Source organism: Pseudogymnoascus destructans, assembly GCF_001641265.1.
Source record: "Pseudogymnoascus destructans isolate 20631-21 unplaced genomic scaffold scaffold_4, whole genome shotgun sequence".
NCBI lineage: Eukaryota > Fungi > Ascomycota > Leotiomycetes > Thelebolales > Thelebolaceae > Pseudogymnoascus > Pseudogymnoascus destructans.
This window is the reverse complement of record NW_020167523.1, coordinates 871029-895640: the sequence shown is the minus strand read 5'-3', so window position 1 is coordinate 895640 and position 24612 is coordinate 871029. Positions and strand designations below refer to the sequence as shown.

The 24612-nt window shown below is 50.3% G+C and overlaps 9 protein-coding genes across 9 annotated transcripts; 2 read left to right on the top strand and 7 right to left on the bottom strand.

The window, feature by feature from the left end:
* Window positions 1-326: 326 nt before the first annotated feature.
* Window positions 327-3625, bottom strand: VC83_02017 (uncharacterized protein; the record flags this gene model as incomplete). The annotated part of the gene is made up of 3 exons (XM_024465687.1): window positions 3439-3625; window positions 834-3389; window positions 327-762 (listed from the first exon to the last, which is right to left on the bottom strand). Exons 2-3 carry the CDS (start codon window positions 3317-3319, stop codon window positions 327-329), a joined length of 2922 nt encoding a protein of 973 aa, XP_024326873.1. The 5' UTR covers window positions 3320-3389; window positions 3439-3625.
* Window positions 3626-3836: 211 nt separating this feature from the next.
* VC83_02016 (uncharacterized protein) lies at window positions 3837-6246 on the top strand. The gene is made up of 5 exons (XM_024465686.1): window positions 3837-4128; window positions 4438-4468; window positions 4523-4574; window positions 4647-6049; window positions 6124-6246. The coding sequence occupies exons 1-5, from the start codon at window positions 3943-3945 to the stop codon at window positions 6216-6218; spliced, it is 1767 nt and encodes a 588-aa protein (XP_024326872.1). The 5' UTR covers window positions 3837-3942; the 3' UTR covers window positions 6219-6246.
* A 273-nt stretch (window positions 6247-6519) lies between these two features.
* Window positions 6520-8806, bottom strand: VC83_02015 (uncharacterized protein; the record flags this gene model as incomplete). The annotated part of the gene is made up of 3 exons (XM_024465685.1): window positions 8224-8806; window positions 7604-8169; window positions 6520-7531 (listed from the first exon to the last, which is right to left on the bottom strand). Exons 1-3 carry the CDS (start codon window positions 8368-8370, stop codon window positions 6520-6522), a joined length of 1725 nt encoding a protein of 574 aa, XP_024326871.1. The 5' UTR covers window positions 8371-8806.
* A 31-nt stretch (window positions 8807-8837) lies between these two features.
* Window positions 8838-9835, bottom strand: FIS1 (mitochondrial membrane protein). Its single transcript, XM_024465684.1, has 4 exons — window positions 9740-9835; window positions 9614-9632; window positions 9450-9543; window positions 8838-9395 (listed from the first exon to the last, which is right to left on the bottom strand). Exons 1-4 carry the CDS (start codon window positions 9753-9755, stop codon window positions 9063-9065), a joined length of 462 nt encoding a protein of 153 aa, XP_024326870.1. The 5' UTR covers window positions 9756-9835; the 3' UTR covers window positions 8838-9062.
* A 139-nt stretch (window positions 9836-9974) lies between these two features.
* SPC24 (kinetochore-associated Ndc80 complex subunit spc24) lies at window positions 9975-11015 on the top strand. The gene is made up of 3 exons (XM_024465683.1): window positions 9975-10117; window positions 10168-10300; window positions 10368-11015. The coding sequence occupies exons 1-3, from the start codon at window positions 10091-10093 to the stop codon at window positions 10805-10807; spliced, it is 600 nt and encodes a 199-aa protein (XP_024326877.1). The 5' UTR covers window positions 9975-10090; the 3' UTR covers window positions 10808-11015.
* Window positions 11016-12116: 1101 nt separating this feature from the next.
* On the bottom strand, window positions 12117-14077 carry VC83_02012 (uncharacterized protein). Its single transcript, XM_024465682.1, has 3 exons — window positions 13808-14077; window positions 12590-13758; window positions 12117-12536 (listed from the first exon to the last, which is right to left on the bottom strand). The coding sequence occupies exons 1-3, from the start codon at window positions 13923-13925 to the stop codon at window positions 12189-12191; spliced, it is 1635 nt and encodes a 544-aa protein (XP_024326876.1). The 5' UTR covers window positions 13926-14077; the 3' UTR covers window positions 12117-12188.
* An 859-nt stretch (window positions 14078-14936) lies between these two features.
* VC83_02011 (uncharacterized protein) lies at window positions 14937-16216 on the bottom strand (the record flags this gene model as incomplete). Its single annotated transcript, XM_024465681.1, has 2 exons — window positions 14937-15146; window positions 16145-16216. 2 exons carry the CDS (start codon window positions 16214-16216, stop codon window positions 14937-14939), a joined length of 282 nt encoding a protein of 93 aa, XP_024326875.1.
* Window positions 16217-16941: 725 nt separating this feature from the next.
* Window positions 16942-21335, bottom strand: VC83_02010 (uncharacterized protein). Its single transcript, XM_024465680.1, has one exon. The coding sequence runs from the start codon at window positions 20584-20586 to the stop codon at window positions 17236-17238; it is 3351 nt and encodes a 1116-aa protein (XP_024326874.1). The 5' UTR covers window positions 20587-21335; the 3' UTR covers window positions 16942-17235.
* A 1533-nt stretch (window positions 21336-22868) lies between these two features.
* Window positions 22869-23876, bottom strand: VC83_02009 (uncharacterized protein). Its single transcript, XM_024465679.1, has one exon. The coding sequence runs from the start codon at window positions 23797-23799 to the stop codon at window positions 23092-23094; it is 708 nt and encodes a 235-aa protein (XP_024326637.1). The 5' UTR covers window positions 23800-23876; the 3' UTR covers window positions 22869-23091.
* Between the last annotated feature and the right edge of the window lie 736 nt (window positions 23877-24612).

Genomic DNA, 24612 nt, shown 5'->3' with positions numbered 1-24612 from the left:
TCTCTGTACGAGAGGGAGAGGATATCCTTCAGACTGCTAAGGTTAATGCTCAAATCCGTACAGAGGTGGCAAGTGAGACTACTTGGCAGGTGGGTTCTAAGGGCCGACAACGGCGCCGTGGCCGATGTGAGAAGATCGGACATAATACCTGTACGTGCAAGAGATGCTGGGAATCAATTGCAGTTGAATAAGGGTCATTATGTAAGGTGGTGGTGTAGTAGTAGTAGGAATAGTTATATTTTGGTTGTTTTTGTGGCCACTCGCTGGTGATGGCCACTCGCTTGTGAAATACGTTTTAACTGTTCTAACATAATAACCCCCTTCCCCTACAACCCCCCCAACAACCCCTCAAGCGTAATCGGCTTCCTCACCGCATTCGAAAACCCCTCATGATACGTAACCCAAACCTTATTCTCCCCCTCCCCCTTCAGCCTCTGCGCATTCCCATCCACCTCCCCCAACGGCCCAGCCCTAACACTCAGCACCCCCCCAAAGAAATCCTTCTTAACCTTCAGCGGATTCTCATGCGTATCCACCGGCTTAGGTTTCCCCCCATACCCCGTTTTAAAAGTATACGTCGTATCCTCGCCCAGAAGGTTCCCCTCCTTAAACCGCATCTGTCGCGTGGCGTTGGCCATTAGTTTCATGGCTTTCTGGTATTCCTGGTCGAGAACTTGGCGGACGGCGTAGCGGATGGGGGCGGCGGAGGAGAAGGAGGATTCGGAGCCTGCGGTGGGGTAGTCGACGAGGGTATCCAAGGGTCTAACAACATACATCGTTAGTAAAAAGAACAATATTCCGAGAATTGAAATGGACTCGAGGGAAGAACTTACGGCTCCATCCTGTACACCCACTGTGTGCCTCTACTTCCGAAATCCCCCTCTAGCTTCCCGCGCTGGTAGGTGACGCCGATGGAAGCCATGACATCCGCAGCGCGCTTCACCATCTCGCGTTCGCCTTCTTTCCTGACGCTCGCGATGCCCTTGGAATCTCCACTGCCGCCTACGACAACCGGCTTCACATCTGGGCTGAGAATCCGGACCAGGTAAGGCAGTAAGTCTGTCGCCATATCTTCCGGGCTCCTGAATGATCGGAGAAGCGTGGCGTTCTGCTCTCTGAAGAGATGATGCTCATCCCGCAGGCTGTCTTGTAGTTCGACCAGCATTGCACGATTCAGCTTCTTCGCCTCAGTCGCCTCGTAATCTGCTCTAGGGCCAGTGAATGGGATTTCCACCTCCGCCTCTCCATCGTCATCTGTTCTCTTCTTTTCATATTCCTGAACAGGCCGTCTCGTCGAGCTTGCGAATAGGTTGTGACACGCCAAAATGGGCTGGCTGAGGTAAGGCATCAACTCCCAACTCTGCTCTTGATACACTCCCTTACTGCACGCGTTGTAGAAGTGGAACCATTCATGCGCCGCGTCTGGTTTCGAAAGGATTGAATCGTCGTTGAAGGGTTGCGTGGGGTATGTGCTGAAGATATCGCTCATGATGCGATCAGACTCATCACTCGTATCAACCATCTCGCGGATCCGTTCCATGCCCGCCTTCTTCGCAACTTCGGCGGTGTGAAGCCTCTCACGGGGCATCTTAGCATCCTTGGGCCTCGCGGAAGCGTTCGCCGACATGGTAGGCTTGGGGAACCCTGCGCCGGTGAGGAAGACGCGAGAAACGATTTCTTTGGCTCCGCCACATACAACACCGCGAGTGCCTCCGCCGCCATAGCCTAGCATGCTAGCCATATTGGCCTCGACCCATTTCTTGGTCAGTTTTGGCTTGCTGCTGGTGTCGGTTTTTAGTTTCCTGGCTACCCATTCGCCAACGACGAGAACGCTGCGAAGATCACCTTCTGTGCCTGAAGATTCGAACTTGGCTTCGGGACCGGGGGATAGGCCCCATGTTGCTTCACAGAGTCTGCGAACTCCATCAGCTTCACAAGCCACACCTTCCTTCTCAAAGACGTGTTTCATGCGTGCAGTAACGGCGTCAATGGGTGGCTTCCGGATGTGGATTACTTCCGCAAAAGAGGACTGGCGAAGTTGTCTGAGTGAAGGATGATAGACGTCGTTGCAGATAAGAATCATTGGCCGTAAAAGGCGGAAGAAATCGTCTTCCTTCTTCTTCCTGCCCGGTTTAGCCACTGTAGCCCTGGGCACAGCATTCTTTGCGTCCAGCTGAACCAAATCAATCAGCGCCCTGATGAAACCGCCTTCCCCTGAGCCGCCTGACCCTCCTACAACCCCGTCGACTTCATCAACTACCACGCAAACAGGCCGAACTGCTTTGGGTTTGTGGCCATCCTTTGGCTTTGCGCCGACATTCTTGACACTTTCTGTGCCAACACTGGTACGTATTCTGCCCTTGACCACATTTGCGCTTCGGTCGTCGCTCGCGTTGATCTCCATAATCTCGTAGCCCGCTTGCATAGCACAGACATGGGCCAGTGTAGTCTTACCAAGCCCCGGTGGCCCAGTAAGGAGAAGAATCTTTCGGTGTGGCTTCTCTTCCTGCTCGCCGTGCATCCCAGGCTTCTTGGACAAGACTGGCTTTGGCTTCCCGGATCGCGGGAAGACAATGGGATCCCACCCCTTAAGCCAGCGCAGAACGTCGCGATGTGTTCTGTCATCGCCGACAAGGTCGAAAAAGCGGCGTGCCCGATACTTCTCTGTCCACATTGGTGTCCGCCTAGTATGGTACACCGGTTCCACGGATGGCAGTGGAACTTCTGGCGCAACAGGCTTTTCCGTTTTCTTCTGTCGGATTTCTTTTGTGGCGTCTTCAACCAGCTGGTGTATGTCTATTCCGTAGTAACTCTTCTTTGCCCTCCCAGCTTTTGTCGTTGATCTTGCTGCGACCATTTCTTCATAAGGCACAGCAGCAGTTTTCTGCCTCTGCTTGATGTTGAGCATTTTGCCAGAGCAGGTATATCCCTCTTTCAGACCAGCAGACTTGCGTAGGAAAGACGGCATAATTGGCGAATACAATTGTTCTTGGTCCTTATTTAAGACTGGTGCATTGAAAATATCCGTATGCGCCTGATAACCCGTAGATGCTCCAACTAGGTCATCATTGTCGTCTTCTGTTATGCGGGAAGGTTTGGCGAGGGAATTCGGCAACAGCTTGTCTGCTTCAAGCATACGCCGCTTTGCTGCGGGCTCGTCAATCCGAAAGTCATCCTCCTCGTCGTCCGAATCGCCATCAACAAAGGCTCCAAGGTTCTTAGGTCGGCTTGTAGGTGCTTCGGCTGGCAGAGGCCGTTTGGCGGCAGGAGGGGAAGATGTCAGAGGATACGCCACCGGCGAAGAGAGTAAAGAGGGCATGTATTTAGGGGTGACGACGATTGTGCGATTTGGGCCGTGTTCTTTATGATTCGGGATTGCACTGGAGTTACTGTTTGGTATCAGCACTTACTTCCTCTCTCGAACCGGGGAATTGCTACCAAGCGGGTAGTCCTAGTCGCCGAGGAAGACCTCTTCAAGCTTCCAAGAACGGTGCTGAATAACCTGTTGTCGCTCAGATGTAGTCGGCAAGAAAGGAGAAGATGGGTAGCAGTCCGTTAAGTGGTCTACGTGGTATTCGTTATAATTATCGTCGTTGCTCGTTGATCACTGCCTGTCCACAGAGACAGAAAACGCGTCTGGACGCGACTTTGTAGAGCGACTTCGCGTCTTGGAGAGTAAATTGAGCGGAGCGGGGTGGGGTGGGGCGGGGTGGGGGCGGGGTGGGGTGGGGCGATAGCGTTAGGGGCGAAGGAAGAGTGGACAAGACTTTCCGCCCCGCCTTCTCCTCACTTGCTAATGTACTCCATACTCTGCACCTCCGCAACCCTTTCACAGTATTCCCGATCAATATCTGAATGCAAGTCCTTATTCCCATCAACCATTTCCTCTAAATCCAAAAGCCAAGCTCCAGCTAGGAGGATCCCTTTAATTATCCTTATTTAATGGAACATTTTGTGCCAATACCGTATCCTACTACTCTGGGAAGTGGCAACAATGTTCCCCACAGGCCCGATTATCACCAAGGGGCCGCGCATTTCGATAATTCTCAGTCGGAACATCCTAAAAAGAGACAGAAGAGGAATAAGCCGACTTTATCATGTACGGAGTGTGTGGGAAGGAAGACCAAGGTTCGTGAGATTATTTATATTTCATTCAAGCCCCCCATCTGTTGCTTCCAACGTCAGGTGGCGTAAGCCTGGTTCTTTTTCAGCGGTCGGGGTTTGTCGATCTATCGTTGCTGCATCAGTATCATTCAATTTCTTAAAATGCACTTCATATATGAGAACCCTTTTATGCTCTCGTTCATCGATTGGTTGTGGGGACTCCGTAGCCTGGTTTCTTTGCATGGATGTGTTCTACGTCGGCGCGGGGTTCTGCTTTGTGGCGACAGCTTGCTAGAGGCATATTCTTCAATTTGCTAACTTCTCCGTTCACAGTGCGATAGGGGGCGTCCTCATTGTTTAGCATGTAAGATTTTCATCCCCCGCGTCTCACGTGGTATATTCTAATACCATGTTTCAGGTCTCAAGCGGCAGACAGAATGTCAATACGACCGGATGGCAAATGTTCTCGAGTAAGTTGCTCATGAGCTTCGTAATGATATACGAGGCAGAGATGCTTTGAACGTAGCTAAACCGACTCACAGAGAGACGAACCGTTCAGCGACTGATTCCCGTCGCATGACAATCCCCCCGAAACGGAGGCTTCCACAACAGATCCACAATGGTGCCAACCAGCCTTCACCCAAACTTGCCATTCATCCCATAGAACAGAGTATCCCTCAGACATCGTTAAACTCCCCAACTGGTGCCCCTCCAGATGTTCCAAACACCAACCAACCGGCATCAGCATCCAATGTTTTCGGCATAGGTTCTGAACATCCATTCGCCAATTACTGGACCTGTCAAGGAGGCCTGGCAGAAGTGATCTCGGTACTACCTGAGAAGATTCAAGCAAACATGCTGTTAGAGCGTTACTTCGACATTGTTGATTGCGTCTACCCATATATGCACCGCCAGACCTTCTACGCCGACTACTCACATTTCTGGTCTCTTTCCACAGCCGACAAGGCCAACTCCGACGCCGCCCTAATAGCCCTCATATTCTCCATGCTAGCAATGGGCACGCAATTCGTCTCTGCATACTCCTCAACCACCAAACAAACCGCCGAATTCTACGTCTCCGCCGCCCACCAAGCCCTCCGCATGTCCTCCTACCTCAACAAAACTTCCATCCGCTCCATCCAATCCATGGTCCTAATCGTCTACTTCCTCATCAACGACAACCACGCCTCGGACGGCTGGGCCTTCGCCGGCATCCTTATCCGACAAGCCTACGCCATGGGCCTGCACCGCGACCCCAACATCGTCTGTCCCCACGCTAGCACCTTCGAAAAGCAACAGCGCCGCAAACTCTGGCAGGCCGTCCTCTTCCAAGACACCTTCCTCACAGTCCTCCTCTCCCTGCCCCCAAGCGCAACACACACCGACGTCGCGGTCGCCGACCTCGTCGACGACGCATCCTCCATCGCCTCGTCTTCGCCCACAGACGTAGCCTACATCCGCGGCTGCTGGACCCTCGCCAACCTCGTCCAAGAATCAATCTGCTCCCCGCGCTCCCTCAGCCTCCCCATCGCCTCAACCCCACGCCACAAATCCACGCTCCTCGCCTCCTTCCGCGCCGTCTACCGGAGCTTCCCTGATCAATTCCGCTGCTGGGACTCCGCGTCAATCGCGCACTTGGCTTTAACGAATAAGCGGCTAGTGCGCCAGACGCTGTTTTTGACGAGCAATTATTGGCATAATGTCATGCTCCTGCATAGCTCGGAGAGTAAGGAGGTGCTGATGAATGTTAAGGGGACGCTGGAGGCGGCGCATGAGGCGATTAGTGCGTTTTTTTTGCTGGTGGAGGTGTTTGGCGCGGAGGCGAGGGTGTGGTGGGTGTTTTGCCATAGGGCGTTTTTGGAGAGCGTGTGTATGGGGAATATATTGAGGGGGCAGAAGAGTCATGTTGATAGTGGGATGTTTGCTCGTGCTAGGGGGGATATCAGTAAGTCACATACTCCTTGCACATTGCAAATAGTTTAGCTTTACAAGAAAGGTACTAACAGACCTCCTTTTTAGAAAAAATGATCGACATAATGACGAATATGTCCGAAGGCGAGAATGGATGCGAGTTTGCCAGAACACGCGTCTCTGCACTGAGTAACTACGTATAAGGGAGGGTTTGGTCACATAGGATGGTTTTGCTTGTTGTTATTTAGCGTAGTTTGATACCTATCCCATCTTGTTTACTACTGTCTGCTATCGTACCTGGTAGAACCCTCCGCCTCTGTTGCGTGCTTTTGCAACCGTATTCCCCGATCATATCTCTGATCTTGAGTCATTACGCATCTATAGGCCCAGCATAGTCATGGAACCCGTCACCCCCTTCAACCAGCCACCACACCACCCCCCCATATCCTAGAACCCCACTCCCCACCCCCGTGCCCCATAAACCCCGTCTTTCTCCACACCCCCTCACTCCCCAAATCGCTCATTCACTCCTCCCACCCCCCCCCCCAAAAACCTCCTAAACCAACTCCCAAACGTACCAGCAATGCTATCCGACCTATTATTGCTATGGTCCGAGCCTGGTCTCGCCCCCCTCTCACCACTTCTATCCAGCGGCGGCGCGCCCCTCTCATGATTTCGATTCCTCTCCCTCTCGAGCTCACGCTCACGCTCCTGATCTCTCCTACCCGTGCTCCCCGCATCGGTATCGGACTCCTGGTGGCGGAAGATGGTATTACGATTGTTTAAGCTGGAGAATGCCCCTGGGATATTCGACAGCGGCGATGCAGAGCGTTCGCGCCGGGAGCTGGGGTTCATCCTGGAATCTGTGCCTCGGCCGTTGTATTCTGGTTCGAGACCGGCGGTTTGACGGATTGACGCAAGACGGGTTTCATTGTTGCTTGGTCTGCGCCCTCGAAAGGTTGAGCGGTGAGCATACGGTGGTAGACCTTCCGCGCCCTCGAATGGGTCTGGGCTATTCTGTCCGCTTGGGTTTGGAGGGCTTGACGGGGGGTTGGTTCCTGCTGGTACTGCAGTTCCATCTCTGGCCATACCGGTTCTGCAGATGGGACAGGTGTTGTGCTCGCTCAACCAGGCTTTGACACACGCTTCGTGAAACCAGTGACTACATGGTAGTGCCACCACCTCCTCGTCGAGAACCACATCGTCCATGCACACGCTGCACTCGGCCTTACCCTCCGGTCCCAGCATCTCCTTATCGATTTTCTTCTTCGGCAGTGCAGCAATCGCCTCTGCTGGTGCTGGGCCGGGCGCGTTGCTTGTGGAGTGTTGCTCCATCAATGTCGAGATAATTCGATCGAGTGCTTCTTGGCTGTACACAGCGTCCCCATGCACCGCATTAGCAGGGTTTAGAAGGCCCGCAAGGAGGCCATGTAAGCCGCCTAGCGGGTTCTGTGCATTGGTGCCGCCAGCGTTTGCGCCCGGAGGCTGCAAGACGAGCATTAGATCACGCAGGATCCTGGGTGCTTCGTTAGGACGACCTTGTAAAACGAGGATAAGGACGGCGGGTGGACGCAGGGAGGGAGCGTACGTGGTTAAGTCTTGCTCTTGCGGCCCCTGCTGGCCCTGTTCTTCGCCACCATTGAAGGTGCGAGGAGGTTGCCCGCCAAACTGAAATGTCATTCGTGTGCCCCAGACTCGGGGTTGAGGGCCAGGGCGATAGTCTCCCCAGCTAGGTGGCGCAGAATGGGGTGGCCTAGCTGATTCACCAGCCTCTTCACCATGGCGCGGCCCAGGAGGACCAAATGGGGATCCAGGGTATTCGCCCTGTGGGCCAGATACACGTGTGTTTGGTCCGAGTATACCGCTTATAATTCCTTCAAAGTCTCGTAAGGTTTGTGATGCGGGGTCATCGGGATTGGGTGGTTGGCGAGAGCTTCCAGATGCAAAAACTTCGCGGGGAGAACCTCTGAATGTCCTCGATATGAAGGTTGTCCTACCCAGTGGGTTGTCTCTAATAAACTCGCGGATATCACCCTCTTCCGGGTCAGAGTCATTGTGGTACTCCCAAGGATCGTGCTCGCGAAGGCCTCGAAGCTCGTCCGCAGATAATGGAGCTGGTAACGCTGGAGGCCGTGGGTCATTCTCTGCTGAGATCTGAGTGAGGTTAGTGTAAATTCCCGAGCCTCGCCGTCTGGAAAGAGGCCATACGATTTCCGTGATCTCACTATCGCATCGTGGGCAAACAAGCCCACTTTCGTCACGATACCAGTCGTTCTCGCAATTGTGGCAATATACTACCTCTCTGGGTCCGCTGGCATCCAGGCGCCGCCTCTGTTCTTGAGGTTGGTCCGCCATGACGTCTCGGACGCCTTGGTACGCTGCCAGGGCTGTAAGTCCGAGACTCAAAGCCAGGCCGGTCCTTCGGAGAGCTTGAAACGCCACTTTTGGTTAGTTGCCTGCTGAGGCTGGTGTATCGGTGTTGTTATATGATCTTGGCAAAGAAGACCGATAACAGATGAGCAAAGGCTCAGAAATCCGTCATCTGTTGATGTAGCGTAGCCCACGATATTCAGGGTACTGCAGGGTAGCCTAAGGTAGCGACGGGGTCTCGTTTGTACAACGTGGTTCTAATGTTGGACAAGTTGATCAAGGGTGAGTGCATAAGGTCTCGGTTTTAAAACACGCTGACGCTGTGTATCAGCCAGTTGTAAGAGAATCAATATGAAAGACAGTACAAAGTGTAGTGGGACAATCATGGGTTTTAGCTACTACCAGAGCCTGGACGGAAGCGCGCGGCTCATGACGAGCGCCACTAGGTGGGTGGATTGCTCGGTGATTCCAGCGATCAATGTTCTACCAGGCATCAAACAACCCAGTTTGATTTTAGCTGGCGTGTACTTTGATATTTGCTCTGTATACTCTATTTTTACGTTCAAACATAGCAATTATACCATCGCTAACCACAGGAAAATTTATTAAATTCGAGTAGAAAGTCACGGTCTCGACTGCTCTGCGGCATCCCAGGTAAACACCATCTTGCCCACTGTTCATCTCTTCCTCGCAACCCCTCTAAAGATCATTCCTCCAACAATACCAGCAGCAACAGCCACACCGCTCAATATAGCGACTCCCATCAGCCCCTCCTTCGCGACCTTGTCGTCAATCAAAGCCCTCAGACTCCCCGCCTGCATATTCGTCGGTTCCCTATCCAGCAATAAATCATTATGCCGCCTCGCCTCCGCATAGTTGCCTAGTTTGTAGTTGCCGAGGGCGATGTAGTAGAGGCATTCTCGACGGCGCTCTGCCGAGTCGCGGAATATGTCTGAGAGGAGGCGGACGCCGGTTTGTTGCTCGCTGCGCTCATTGGATTTTATGAGGCCCTGTAGGACGAGTTAGATATAGGGTCGCTCGGCCGTTGAGAGGTTGACACGTACCCATGCATAGTTGAATTTTGTTTGGACGCCGACGTATTCGCCTTCTTTTTCGTATTGTGCTCGGAGGACCTGTAGCTCAGACGGCTTGAGCGGGCTGTGGATGTTAGAAGGCGGTCACAAACTCGACAATAACCCAGTTTGGTCCGGGGGTTAAGCAAACTAACCTCTCTGCGTCTGCTGCATCTAAAAGTCGCGATTGCACTCAGTAAACTCTTCCGGGTCCAGTAGAAGACGAGGTCAAAGAAAGGCAGTGATGGTGAACCATCCATGGAAGCAGCGGCTATACTTACATGGTAGAGTTGTCATGGCGCTATGCTTGAAAAATAAAGAGTTCGAATAATGCGCAAGTCTGAACTTTTAAGTAGGTAGGAATTTGATTCAGATAGTAGAGTTCGTGAAGTTCAGACGATCGGGGTACGAGTACATAGAGCTCGGTACGACGTCACCTGTGGCGGCGCACGTGCAACAACACCTAAAACTGATTGTTGCTGTGGCGACAAGGGTTTTTATTGACAGCCGCCCGCGCAACCACGATGACGATTATATTAACATCTCAAAACACAACCAAGAGCATTCTAATATTCCAATAATTCTCGCTATTGCACTCATCTCAAATTTAAAAATCAACGTTATCAGCAACGATGCTTCTCGACGAGGATCCAGCGACGGTATGCACATTTCCATTAAGCACATATTCTACACAACTAATGCGCCCCAGCTCATCCACCACACAATCGGCAACTTCAACATTCAACCCGACAAGCTCGCCGTCTCTCGCATCAATGAATCCCTCTCCACCCTCCAACAAGCCCGCGACCTGCGCCTCCGCGAGGCCGAGAACTCACTCAAGAGTATGTCCCCCCCGCGCGCAACACCGCAGCACATCCCCCATTTTCTGCAAGTCACTAACTCTTCCAGAGCTCACAAGAACCCTAAACACCCTGCAAAACAACCACCAAGAAACCCTCCAATCCCACTCCGCCACCGCGCACTCCTCCCTCATCGCCGAGCTCGACACCCAAAAATTCCGCATCGCCAAGTCCTTTTCCTCCCTCGAGATCGAGACGGACCACCTATGCACACAACTCTCAGATCTCAAAGCACAGCTCCAGGAACTCGAACTCCAGGGCATGGATGGCGGGGAGGAGGCCAAGAGGAGCGAGGTCGAAGATGAGGTGCTGTTGAAGTTGCGCGTGTATAGGAGTCTGGGGATTGAGGCGGAGAGGGAAGGGGGGGAGTGGAGTAGGGCGATGGTGAGGGGGAGGGGAAAGGGGGGGAGGGGGGAGGTGCAGGTGGTTAATGTGGAGAAGAAGTTTAGCAAGTTCTTTTATGCGAATTACTTCTGGCAGGCGCTGTGAGGGGAGGGGAAGGCAGAAGAGGGAAGGGTGGAGGGGGGGTGGAATACCAGGTGCGACGGCGTCCGATGGGGTTATAGGGGTGTGATTTGGGTTTTAAGATGGCCTTTTGGGCAGGGGAAGGTGGTGATGGATACGATACCCGTGCTGCGCGAAAGTGTTCGTAGGGGTTGTGCATAGTAATGAAAAAATGAAGTTCATGATCAAAAAAATTATGAGACAAGTTTAACAAAAAACGGCAAAAGAAATTACAAACAAAACATACTAGTATGTTGACCATTTCGCGTCATTATATAAAGTATAAATCCGAAGACGTTCATCTCCAGTAAGCTCTTGCTGTCGCTTTGGAGTTAATGGCGGCTCAACTTCCATTGTTGTTACTTGTATTATAATAATATAACGCGTCACGTACGTACGAGTGGTAAAGCAGCATAACATTACTCGGGTTTTTATTGGACTATACTTCTACAAGGGGGATCATTGCACGTTTAACAATTATTAATAGAGCAAAGTACGAGTACTGTACAACAGTGGGTATTCGCTAGTGGTCACCCCCCAACTACTGTACTACAGTACAGCAATCCTCTGGATAATTGCAAAAGATCTATATACCCTGCACCACCCCTGTAAAGATCTATATACCAAACGCTAACTATAATTAGATTCTGCCGCATTTAGTCAGCATCGCTGGCCCCAGCCAACCTCGCTGCTGCCACTAGCACTCGAACCCCCCCCCAAATGACGTCCCTTCCGCTGCTTGTCGTGCCAGTAGATGGCGCAGAGTTCCTAGACCTGGATGCCGTTGTCCTTGCCCTCGACGACTAGGCAGTCAAGGAGAAATTCGTCTTACAACATCCTAATGCCTCCATTGACGTTTCTAAGCTTAGAGCTCACGAAACAGACCCATGTTTCCCGCCTATAACACGGGTCCCACGGGGGAGGCTAAAGAAGGAGAGTTCCGGAAGGAGGACCCACGGAGGAGAGTTGGGAGGGGGAGAGGGAGCTTCTGGTGTTGGGCGCTGTTCTACTTGTGGGGACCAGGGCCACAATATGAGAAGTTGCTGGTGCCCGCATGAGTAGGGCGCTTTCACGAGTATGGTAGGAGCAAGGTCAGTGGAGCAGCGGTGTCAAATGGGACATCAGGGTCAATGGAGTCAGCAGGGTATATGAATCTTTACAGGAGTGGTGCCGGGTATATAGATCTTTTGCCCTCGTAAGAAACCATGCAGAGGTAAATGTGGAATGGGAATGGGATCGTCATAGTGTCCATATAACCGAAAACTAGACATGTCATTGTGTTTACTCATCGTCCCTGCAAAGTTGATAACGTAGAGATGATTGATTTGGTATTAGACCTTGCACAGATTCCAGCTTCATATCTCATTTACCGCCCATTCGAGAGGCAAATTGTCCCATACGGCGTAGCAGGCGATGTCGCAGGACCAGGAGATTCATTCAAGACTGTAAATCCAGAGCTCTTGTCCGGAATAACAGATCCTCCAATACGGTAAATTGGACGGATCGAAGCGGAGGCCGGGGCAGATTGTTTCGTGGGAGTCGACTGGACGGATACCTGGCACCATTCGCGGCGGCCACCGACCTCTGGCTCTATTCTTTCCCCTACAAGGAAAGGCCGGGACTCCGAATTGCTGGTGGAATCGAATACTTGTGACAAAGCCTGGGGGAGATGGAAGCCTACCTTGCCAAGGGGGATGCTGAGGCCATGGACAATCTATAGTTGTTAGCATCTCATGATATCAGTCAGCCCAGTGGATGAATTCTTACGATGCTACAGACTGTAAGGAACCAGACAATAACAGTCATGACCTCAGCAAGGACCGCAGCATCGGCTCGTTGCAGGCCGTTCTGGTCTGTTATACCATTTAGGAAGTCCAGACCGATATATAGGTAAAATATGGCGCTGACACCAATTGGACCAAAGAATCCGACGAAAATTGCTTGACGCTCATCCTCAATTTGATGGACGAATTTGCGCAAAGCAAATACTATCGGTAGGCGGCGCAGCAGTAGGATGAGGATGCCAAGGAAAATAAGGCGGTGTATAGGAAAGACGTCGTTGTATAGGAATTTTGGCCATGGGCAGATGGCACCAAACCACATGAAGATGGAAAGATTGAGCAACATATCAACCGTAGGCTGCAGAGAATCGTCGAGAGTCTTCAAGCGGAACCAGTCATCCCATGTAAACACATTACCAGCAATGAAGCAGGCTAGTACGTCGTCAGTACCGATCAAGCCGCAACTGCCCACGATAAAGAGAGCTAATGCGATAGCAAAGACTAGAAAACTTTCCCGGTCAACATAATTCTTCCCTTCGGTCCACTGGAGAAGTTTTCTTGCGATCCAGCCTACGGTCGCACCATATGCTATGCTTAGCAAGATCACATACCCCCACGTCCCTCCAAGCCAAAGACGCATAGCCTCTTGAGTCCCTTTGGTCTGCCCAAGAACCCCGTCGTCCGTATATTTGATGATGTAGAGAGCCAAAAACAGAAAGGGGTATCCAAGGCCATCATTTGCTCCAGACTCCGCGATGATGATCCTTTGAAGCCCTTTAGGCACGTTCTTGTCCGCAAATTTACCCTTAACTATGTTATTACTAAGGATAGGATCTGTCGGCGTGATACACGCGCCCACAACTAGGGCATGCAAGAATGAAAGATTTGGAACCATTGCCCAAATAAGCATGCTGCTGAAGAGCCACATGCAAGTCATTATTGGGCCAAGTAGTACCAATAGCGATTTCCATTCACTTTGCAGGTATCGACTGGGCAATTGGACACCAGCGACGACTAACTGTACACCAAGGACAAGGCGACTGAAGTTTAGAGTGATGGAATTGAGGTTGGCCAAAGAACCTCCAGCATAGCTCATCGGGTCTATAAAGTTCATAGCATATGGGGAGAGCGCAACTCCGGCTAGCAACGAAATCACTATAAAGAGTTAGTCCTAGCCAGCCTTGTTAACCCTGTTGACACCTACAGGCCTCGGAGAGATATAATTTCTCTTTGAAAAGATAGGATACTAGTCCAAAGAGCGTGATGAAACCACCAAGTACCCAGCACACAATGTTAAAGTCTGTAGTAGCGAGAGCAGACATGTCGATGAGACTTAATGCTAATAACTATTGACCTGTCAGTTGAATACACTAGATCATGAACAAACTCTCAACGTCAACGCAGGCTCGAATCTTTCCCGGTTGCAGTGCGAAACGCTAGATATAAGTAGGGAAATGTTGGCTCTTTGATGTTATGAAGGTATTTGGGCAGGGAATCTTTCAGAGGTCACGATTCGGATAATGTCTTATCGGAAACACCACGCCAAAGATCGCCAAGGCAGTCCAATCACAGCCACGCAAGCAAGCACGTCATGAGGACAGGTTTTGTTCAGTTGCACATGTCATTCTGTCAGTGATGGGCACAGCCGTCTCGTCGGGTTGCAGCGGCATCTGCAGCGGCATCACGATCATCCTACGAAGAAGATCAGCTTGCAAACGCTTGCTAAGTCCTCGATTCTGAGTGCCAACCGTGACGGAAGATTATCGAAGCCATCAACAAGGCTTCAGCTTTCTCGCCCGAGCGGCCAACGCTCCAGAAGATCAGCGAATCTGGGGCAACAAACCCTTACTTGTCTTCGATTGCTGTGTAATATGTGGGGAACGGTAAAAGGTAAAACGTTCAACAAGCCTTGTCATATTCTATGTAATACTTTGGCCCTACCAATGTAGTGTTTGAAGGCTGAGCAGTGTTTTGTTACGCGCTTATGAGCGACACACATCTCCGCGATAGAATCGAAAGAAGTGCACTACAAGCCCATTACTAGCTCTGAATGAGGGCGACCCACGGCCAAAGTGATTATCCATACCATATAGTGACGACCAAAGCGCCCAAAGCCGAGCTCGCTATCAAACTCTGCTAAACAGCTGGGCCCTATGCATTTATAAAAAATAAGTTGGGAATATGGTGTGAAAGAGCATTCATCGTTAGGGCATGCTCGTTGGATGGATAATTAAAAGAGCTTCTCCATTAGGCTGGACCGAGGGAGCTTTCTGGTTCTGATTTCTCATCTTAGACGCCTCCCGGTTATCTTTGCCCCTCCACAAATCAATTCATCAAATCGAGGCGTTTCGGCAAGTAATCTTTGTCGGGTTCTTTGGCCCGATCGCGTATCCGCTGTCTTCTACATCTATATCAGTCTCGGGTTTCTTGAAGCCATTACAGTTGATGGGGTTTAGCGACCCGATGTTAGGAAGCTCGGTGAGACCCTCACGGTTGTTGTTTGGTTCCTGGTTATATGTAGCATCGTAAGTCTGAGACCTAAACTTCGTAGATATTAGCTGACAAGCCAAGGTCGTACACGGCCTCAGTATCCCCTTGGGAAAACCCAGCTTCTTTCTGCCACGAACACTGTCTCGAGGATTCACGTCAGAAGGCAACAACGAGGCCCAGCCCTTCCGAACTGAGGGCCGTGTCCGTACGTCGCTGGGTGAAGTTCTGCGGGAGCGCCAGAGGAGGCGTGGAGAACCTTCGGGAAAATCTACGCCTGATCCCTCGGCTTTGACTTTGACGCGGCCGGTTTATAGGATATGTGGGACGGGTACAGTTATGCCAGTCGAGAGAAGCGGACCATCAATTCCTCCAGCTGCTGCAACTGATCGCTCGATGCGAATCCCGTCTGAGAGGGGGGGATTTGACTAGCAGCCAATCCTATCAATGGTCGACCTGTGAATCCGACTCGGAGATGCTACGTTGAAGCCGAATTTCTGGATTTGTGTACTATTCCATGAAACTAAAGAATGACGGCTTCCGGATTAGATGGTTCATAAGACGGTTATCACTCATAATTCCACATCTGCAAGATAACAAAATGGTCAATGTTAGTACTCGTATACGTCCTGCGCAAAAATAAAATACCAATCCAGTCCACAGATCCAAATCGAGTTTCCTGATTAAATCAAACCCGTCCTTCGATACAGCCGCTCTAGCCAAAGAATCCATGTGCACTTGGGTTTAAACCAGTTGCCATTCAAGAAGGCGCCTTCTAGTACATACAGTCGCGTCCTTGACTGTCTCACTAATCACTGTGGTGCCATGTGTCACCGTCGTCAAACGGGTTATCTTGGTCTTGGGAGGATTTGAGTCGCCACTCGAAACAACGGTCAAGATTAAGCGGGCAAGACGCGAGACACTCCTCCCCTTTCATCTCTGCCTGATGTGTTTGAAAGACAATAAATTTAGTTCGAAGTTTGAAGTTCAGGATGCTTCCACAACTGATTTGCGAGACAAATGCGAGGGATCAATGAAGCTCATCATCACCAACATCGGGCATCTGAAGAGCGGCTAGCACGCTGGAGACCGCCCGCTGAAGTAGATCTATCCTTTCTTTAGCCATCGTTTGTGCATAGACGAATAGTCCAAGCTTGGAATGATTCATGCAGACAAAGGCTAATGATTGTGGAAATCGAGGCGCTTCTTGCCTACAATATAGCAGGAGCAATCAAAGAACTAGGAAGGTCTATCCATGGCATACATCGGGAATTCGTGTACTTGGTACATGATTTCATATGCAAGATTCTCGCGCACATTTGTGTAGATGAGCGGGTTCGTTCAGGCCTCTGCTTATGTCTGGGGTCTTCCGTCACACTTCAGGGAGGAAAGAAACCCGCGGCAGATGGCTAAGTCGCAACTCAGGTATTTGATGATGGGGGGAAGATGGGTGGGGTGTTGGAGGCAGGGGAGGCGCTCTCTGCTTTGAGCCTGTCCTCGGAGCAGGTGCTGAGGATGGTGATGAGCATGTCCGTGATCATCTCGCTGACAAAGGGAGGGACTATGTGAAGACATCCATGAAGTTTCGCAACCAGTATGAGTGTGGCGTGCAGTTGAACTAGCTGATGTTCATGATGCTGCTCGGTACTTCAGGACGGCGGCCTTGTAGTAGAAGTCGAGTAGTTCGGCACCGAGAAGATGATCCTGACCCCGGGGAAGCCTGTCGCTATGTCTGGCGACGCGATGCATCTTCGCTTTCGCGATTCACTTGCACTTACGCCGACCACACTAAGGGTGGTTCGTCAAACGCCGACTATTATACTATGCAACTTAAGGATTGTGCCCCTGGAAAGAAGAAAACGGCGGTGTAAAATTTATTCAGTACGAAACTTGCTATCGTATATCAGCAAGAGATTATCTATTGTTTCACTAGTCTAAAGTCCACTATCATCGTCCTATGCTCCAATACAGTACTGATCTTGAAAGCTTTTCCGTAGCAAAATCGCCATGGCTCTGTAGCAAGAACGAGAATGGCCTTAAAGAGCTTTTAGTCTACTCAAACTCCACGTCAGTCAACAGGCGTCAGTCAACAGGCGTGATCACCTGGACATTCCCTATCAAATTCAGAGTTTTGACTCGATTCAATCACCAAGCAACTCTAGCGATAGGACCTTTAGGGAACAGGCGGACAAACAACTTTCTAATCTCATCCATCATTATAAGTGCAGTCGCCAAGCCAAGAGGTATCAACCAATGCTTGATAGGAACTGAGCCGGTGCCAAAAACATTTTGAATAGCCGGCGTTTCTGTGACAAAAATGGCAATACAGAGTGCAGTAAGCGCGCCGCATGGGATCCAGACATTCCGATGCGCCTTGCGGATAGGATCTGCCTGAGTGATGGAAAGGCGTTTGTTCCGGATCGATAAGAGATTGCCCCACTGCAAAATAACGAGGGTGACAAAGTAGACACATTGCCCTACATTATTGAAATGTGTGAGCTCGGCCTCGGTATAACCGTAGAAGCCCTCAGTGTAACCCTCAAACAACATAAGGAGAGATCTCATAGGGATGCCAGCTGCTTGGTACATGTAGAGAAAGAACATGGCATGCGCCATTACTGTTTCCATAACACCGATGAACAAGTATGACTGGGCATATATCTTGAAGTTGATAAGGTGGTCTCGCTTGTGGTTTCTTGGCGGCAGGCTGAGGAGATCAAATTCTTCTTGTTCCATGATTAAGGCCATCGACGAGAATACATCTGTGAAGACACAAATGATAATCATGAGGAAGGAACTGAGAGGCAACGGAACGCCAACAAAGACGTTAAGAAGAACGGGCCAGATCTCAGACCAAGACCCAGCGGGAAGAAGATAGGATATCATCTTTTGCAGGTTTTGGAAAACAACACGACCAAGTCGAATGGCATCAACTATCGAGTCGAACTTGTCAAGCAAGACCAAATCAGCAGCCTCTATTGCAACATCACTTCCGGAGACCACGGCGACACCAACATGCGCCGCACGAAGAGCAGGCGCGTCGTTGACACCATCACCAGTTACAGCGACGACGTTCTCTCGATCTTTGAACTCGTTGACGATTCGGAGTTTTTGCTCCGGGGTGGTACGAGCAAACACGATCTCTCTGTAGCTGCAGACAATATCCCAGTCTTCAGCGGTTAACTTTCCGAGACCAGTCCCATCAAGAACCAAGCTTCCTTGAAATGCATTGAGGGGTAGATTGCCAACATGCGTCTTTCTTCTCCAAAATCTCTTTTCTGGTTGGTCGTCCATCTTCACCAAGTCCCGAGAAATTTTACTGTCCCTGGCTTTGACAATATCTTCGTACAGATGTGGTTCTGTATCTCCAGTGATAATACCGACCTGTCTAGCAACGGCGACGGCGGTCGTGCCAAAATCTCCGGTCACCATGAAAAATCTGATGCCTGCGCGACGACAGCATTCAACGGTGTTTGCGGTCTCGGCTCGTGGGGGGTCCATAATGCCAAATACACCAATGATGGTGAGATCCTGGATGCATTCGCGGACGATCTCATCACCGAAGTAATTCGAGCCAAGCACTTCATGCGGAGTATATAACCGTCGGCACAAAATGATGACACGTTCAGCCTTTCGAGCCAAGCGGTCTTGTAATGCGGAGAAAAGCTCCTTCGACTTCTCATCTAGTGGTTGAATTTTGTTTGTTTCTGCGGAGAAGTATGTAGAGCAGTTTGGTAGCAGAACATCAGGGGCACCTTTAATATACACCACATATTCGGGGGGGTTGACGTCCGTGTTCTGGTCGCCGTTGTTTGATGAATGCATTGTTAGCATCCATTTGTTTTTGGAGTTGAATGGAATCTGGAAGGCTCGAGGGTTGGAATTGCGTAAAACGTCCCCTGATTTCGCCGTCTCCGCGAACCGAAAGACAGCCGCATCAGTTGCGTTGCCATGTATCTGTCGTTGTCCCACAGGAAGGTCCATACTGACGGGGTCAAACACTGAATCGTTGCACAAGAGTGCAGCTTTATGAAACTCGCTGAAGGTCTCTGGTGCGCCAGGGCGGGCCATCATATCCAGTGTGTCTTCAACACTGTACTGCTTGTCAACAAAGCTAGTGGAAGAAACAACCATTTTATTCTCTGTTAGAGTTCCAGTCTTATCAGAACAGAGGACGTTGACGCAGCCAAGAGTCTCCACAGTGGCAAGTCCCTTCGGAAGGATATTAGCAGCCTTCATTCGATTTGCAACCATCATGAGAGTCAGGGCGACTCCTATGGGCATACCCTCTGGGATGAAAGCAACAATACATCCCATCACGTTGTTGAGCATTGCCACTACAGACATGTAGCCAGGATGTTTGATGCGCACCCAACCTGCCCAGGACAATAGGATAAGAAGTGCCAGACAGACGGTCAAGAACACAATAATCTTGATAAAGCGGGAGATTTCTTGTTGAATAAGAGTTGGCTTGGCCTCAATCGCTGTAGTGGCCTTTGCGATTCTGCCCATAACAGACTTGCCACCGGTAAGAACTACCACTCCAGTTCCATTGCCATTGGTAACCAGTGTGCCCATGAGCGCGATATTTCGACTTTCCAAGAAACTCTCATTCGTACAGTTGATGGCGCCTTCTATTTCATCCGGTTCACCTGTCAACACAGACCGGTCAAAGCGAATATCTCCTGAGGTGCTGAGAAGTCGTAAATCGGCGGGTACCTTGTTTCCAATTGAGATTTGTACAATATCGCCAACCACAAGTTCAGTTGTTGGCATTTTTTTGGCCTGACCGTCGCGGATCACCATGGCTTCAGCAGGGAGCAGGTCTAAAATCGAGTTCATGACGCGCTTAGTGGACCAATCCTGGAAGGCTGAGAAGGATGCTTGAAGAAAAATGACAATAATGACCAAAATAGCCAGTGCCAAATTCGGAATCGAGGGAGGAGAGCTCAAGGGTTGCCAGCAGAGGAAGAAGACGATAACACCAAACCACAGAATTGAACAGAACCCGCCGAAGATGTACCAAAAGATTTTGCGCCAGTGCTGATCGCGGACCTTTGGTAACGTGTTGCTGCCGTCTCGTTCGAGACTCGCTGCTGCTGCTGTAGCGTCCAGGCCAAGTTTTTCTGAGGTATCCAACGACTTCAAGACTTGCTCTGCTGCGACGGAGTGGAAATCGAGGTTCGCGAAGTAATCGAGCTCCTCAGTGCGAGGCTTTTCCTCCTTGCCATCGAACTCTCGTGAAATTTGTTTCGATTCCGAGAGGCCTATTGAGAGTGTTCGGAACTCTAAAGGGATGCCAGTGTTGGCGGCTGACATGCTTCGTCGGCGGCTGCTGTCTCGCGACATCCTGCGCTGAGTTCGACCGGCGCGACCATTCTGTGGCGCTTCATTATCAGAAAGGTCGTGGAATCTTATGCGTGCCTGCTTCTCATCACTCTCCAGGTCCTGATTCGCATCATTGTCTCTTGGGGCATAGTATTCCGGACAGGTCATTATGTGCGAAAAAGCAGAATTGCCCTGCTTCTAGGAAAGAAACGAGAGCTTTGTCGAGAGGCTGTGGCAAGAATTGGCGGGTCTTTCTTTGTCTTATATCCAGGCTTTTTATCAGACCCTGGATGGAGAACAGTCTTATAGACTATTCGAAATTCTTAGACCTTTCTTTTTTGTGATAGTGCGCCACATTCTTCTAGCTATTACCATCGACAATTGCTCGATTTCTGTTACATCTTTGCCATCTAGTGAGAGCTGTATCCTGCACCATACATCGATTAGGTAACGCTTGAGGGATTTTAAGCCTTGCCCGCAGAAAATGACTGGACAAGCACTACTGAATTGGAAGGCATTGCAGACTAACTACGGGAAATATGGATTCGAACCACGCCAACACCGACGACTCGGACAGCGGTTGACTTCCCCTGATATCTTGCATAAATGGCCCTGATTGGTTCGCTTGGTGCGGGGTCCCATTGGCTGAGGGGATTTTACCGTAGCGACGAGGCATTTCTCCCTACGTAAATCTCTCAGGGTCGACAAGTTCGTAGCTGAAAGCGGGCAATACCAGCCACCCGGTCTATCAACCATACGAAGCACTTTCTGAGGATTAAATGGGCATAATATCAGCTCTCTCCAAGCAGACTTAATAAATGGGCGACATTGTGAAGATCAGTCACAACCGAATTAAAGATAGCGCAAAAGACGGCTAAGGGAGAGTCCCCTATTATCTCAAACTTAGCTCGAGGGCAAGGGGGAAGGGGGAAGGGGGAAGGGGGAAGGATCGCTACGCCATCATCTAACACTTCCACCATACGTTAGCTACTAGCAAGTCAGCCGCAGTAACCCCCATAGCAAGGGGCTAGAATATCACTTGTCAGCAAATTTTCACCTTGTACTCCGTATATAAATATTACCTTATTCCAATTCACAAAATCGAGTTCCAGCATCCAGACTGGAGGAGGCTAAAATCCCTCAGTTTTGACCATGTAAGATATTCATGTGTGGGGTCTGAGCGTGGGGGTCACTACTCACATACACGACGCAACTATGAAGAAATTGCATACCTAATCTGACTTGTATGCAGGTCTGTGCTTAAATTCCTGTAAACGAGTGTCTTTTTGTATGGAGAAGCACAGACCTGTAACTTATGCATATGGCGCCGTGCTGTACTACTGAACGTTGCTCGCACTCCACTGTGTGAGGGGAAGGTCAAGCTTGGCGGCGGCGGCAAATAAAACGAAATATGCGGGGAACATGAATAAGCTCAGCTTGCCTGCCATACTCGCATAGAAGACTTTGGCAAGAAATCCCTCATCGTGATTCCGCGGTGGTGGGGGTTATATTCCCATCTACTGGGACTGTGGCAGCAAGGATATGCCACTAGTGGCAGCGAGGACTGGATTTCTTCAGTAGATGCACTACACGCCTCTATTATACGAGGCGCTAGTCAGACTTTAGCACTGTCTTCGAAGTCAGACCTCCCTAAGTAAGGTGATGAATCTCTCTGTTGCGCTGTGATGGAAACGGTGGAGGGTCAGCTTTCTCAAAGATCTAGTAAAGGCTCGTGCTTGCGGGAGGACATAGAGCATAATGAGACCAATTTTGGTGACGTAGAAGGAGTTGGCATGAGCGTGAGAAGTTCGAACGTCGTTCGTTGGTTTTCGGAGATTTGGTTCATTCGTCTTCTAATCACGTGAGCTTCACAAATGTAGCCACCGGTTTATATTCTGCCATTGAATCATGGAAAATAAAGCAGCAAGGCACCTGAAAGGTAGGTAAGCTAAAACGGCCAAACTCTGGTATTATTACGAAATTGACGCGAGAGTAACGCGAAATTGACACGAAAACATTTCTTCGTCTCAATCACTCTGCTCACCCGGCTCCCGACTCACTCCCTGGCTCACCTAGCTCACCTCGCTCACCCTTTAGGCGGCAAGGGGCTCTGATTCCGCGCTGTGCCTATTAGCACGATTGAGACTATTATCCAGAGGATACGCAAGCTTGTGTATGGCAGAGCGGACGGGATGCCCAATTCTCTTGAGTATATGGTCGTATGTGGGTGTTGAAGGGATGTTAGGGGATAAGTAGTGGTGTGATGTGTCGTAGGAAGTTGGGGAGGGTTAAGGGGGTTGGCTATCATTTTGGATTTTTACGTAGACACACACGTGCTTCTGTTAGATAAAGAGAGGTAATTGCTAGTCTCTATCTGGTCTCTTTGATCGCCACACACGAGCAACCTACTAGGCCGTTCAAACCCGCAAAAACGACTGCAGAATAATAGACATAAACTATATTGGTATTTGCTTGTTACATTGATAACCTGTCCCACCTACTCCTTCCCTAGATATCCTCCAGTATGTTCCATATAACTCCTGGGGCCTATACCCATAACTGCATACGCTTCCCTGATAACACATGATCCTCGCCAACTGCATATCCTTCCCTACATCGCCACGCCTCAATCCTTCAGGCTCACAGAATTCCTCCTCGTCATAGTTGGCGTTCTCAGAGCACTCGGGCTTCAAGACCGCCCACAGTATTCTCCTGCCCACCCGCCATCCCAAAATACCCATCCACCGTCGTAAACCCACTCATCGTAAGCGTCGGGGTCCTAATCCTCTTCGTATTCGGGCTAAAGCTGCCATTCCGCCTCATCGACAATTCCGGGCTTCGATTCCTCTCTCTCTGGTCGCCAGAATATCCCCCCGCTGTCAATGACCTCTGATGATGATATCGCCGTGGCGATTCGGCGGGTAATTCGAGGCGTGAGTTTATCCTCGTCCATAGCTGTTCCTCATCGCTCGGTTGATCAAGACGCCATCCTCCCACGCCTTCGAAATCCCTCCCAAGGCCGACGGAATACTGTGGTAGGGGAAGAGAAACAGCAGACGCAGCGGGCGTGAGACCTGACATGAACGATGTATTACTCAGCCGTCTCGAGCGCCGCTCAATCGTCGGGGTCGTAGCCGGACTATTCTCGTACGTAGCGATCGGTGACAAGAACCTGTGCGAGAGCTTGCTATGCGGATCATCCGTCCTCAGAATATAATGCGGTATAACCGCAAGCACAAGCTCAACATACACGAAAGTAACCCTCACAGCCAGAATCGAAGCAGCGACCAAAGTCGTAATAACCGCCGTGCAAGCTAGCGGAATCGCGAGCACGACAGCCAGCGGGAGGCCAAAGGTGTATAGAGACAAGAAGCGTGGCATTGTGAGGCATGAGCTTTGAGCATGATTGAAGGCTCAGGGCCTCAATACATGTGTTTGCGGATTGTTTGTCAATGCCGACGAGCATTGGGGAATTTCTGGAGATGGATGTTGGCTGGCACGTGGACCAAAGGCCGTTCCCCGCCTGTGACGTACCTTGTGGGGTGTTGGGTGGTGCAAGGTCAGGTACGTACCACCTGGCCGGGGCACCTCGTTGTAAGCTAGCATGGCCCATGCAACCCTCTGTCGATCCAGGCACGTGCAGTTTGAACGTCTGAGGAGGGACCGTGCGTAGGTGAGGATTGATATTGGCATTGAAGCTGATGAAAGTATTGGGAATAATGAACAAGAACAATCGACACTTTTGTATTGACTACTGACTTAAAATACTTTTTTATATAAAGAAAACTTTGATATAAAGGAGTAAATGGCTGCACGATGGCGTCTGTTTTGATCAGTCTGCGCTGGCCTGGTTTTGAAGCTGATGAATTACTCTCCTTGCTTCAAAGGAGAGTTTCTGAATTACTATACTGTAGCTAATTGAGAGGATGTAATATATAACCACAACTCAGTAATTAAGCGCCTTTATTTAATCCACAGTTGCTGTAAACGCCCAGAGAGACAATGAGTTCTATCGCCTGTCCCCAGGTTCTGAGTGACTGTTCTCACCTCGATCGCACAACTACGCGAACAGCTTCACAACACAACCTCAAATTCACCTTCACCTTCACTTATTTCCGACCATTTATCTCCTCCCATTAGTTCCACAACAAACATTACATATAACTTTTACTAGAAATAGCACACTCCAAAGGA

Bases quoted from the DNA above. Each gene is read 5' to 3' on its own strand.
- FIS1 (XM_024465684.1), bottom strand. The intron at 9,396-9,449 runs GTACGTGTCAAC...CTCGTCCTACAG, and splicing joins CAAAATTCAACTATGCATGG to GGCCTCATAAAATCCAATGA.
- VC83_02016 (XM_024465686.1), top strand. From the start codon at position 3,943: ATGGAACATTTTGTGCCAATACCGTATCCTACTACTCTGGGAAGTGGC. The intron at 4,469-4,522 runs GTAAGATTTTCA...ACCATGTTTCAG, and splicing joins GCGTCCTCATTGTTTAGCAT to GTCTCAAGCGGCAGACAGAA. The intron at 6,050-6,123 runs GTAAGTCACATA...CCTCCTTTTTAG, and splicing joins TCGTGCTAGGGGGGATATCA to AAAAAATGATCGACATAATG.
- VC83_02009 (XM_024465679.1), bottom strand. From the start codon at position 23,799: ATGCCACGCTTCTTGTCTCTATACACCTTTGGCCTCCCGCTGGCTGTC.
- VC83_02012 (XM_024465682.1), bottom strand. From the start codon at position 13,925: ATGTCTGCTCTCGCTACTACAGACTTTAACATTGTGTGCTGGGTACTT. The intron at 13,759-13,807 runs GTAGGTGTCAAC...AACTCTTTATAG, and splicing joins ATTATATCTCTCCGAGGCCT to TGATTTCGTTGCTAGCCGGA. The intron at 12,537-12,589 runs GTAAGAATTCAT...TAACAACTATAG, and splicing joins TCCTTACAGTCTGTAGCATC to ATTGTCCATGGCCTCAGCAT.
- VC83_02010 (XM_024465680.1), bottom strand. From the start codon at position 20,586: ATGACCTGTCCGGAATACTATGCCCCAAGAGACAATGATGCGAATCAG.
- SPC24 (XM_024465683.1), top strand. From the start codon at position 10,091: ATGCTTCTCGACGAGGATCCAGCGACG. The intron at 10,118-10,167 runs GTATGCACATTT...AATGCGCCCCAG, and splicing joins TCGACGAGGATCCAGCGACG to CTCATCCACCACACAATCGG. The intron at 10,301-10,367 runs GTATGTCCCCCC...TAACTCTTCCAG, and splicing joins GGCCGAGAACTCACTCAAGA to AGCTCACAAGAACCCTAAAC.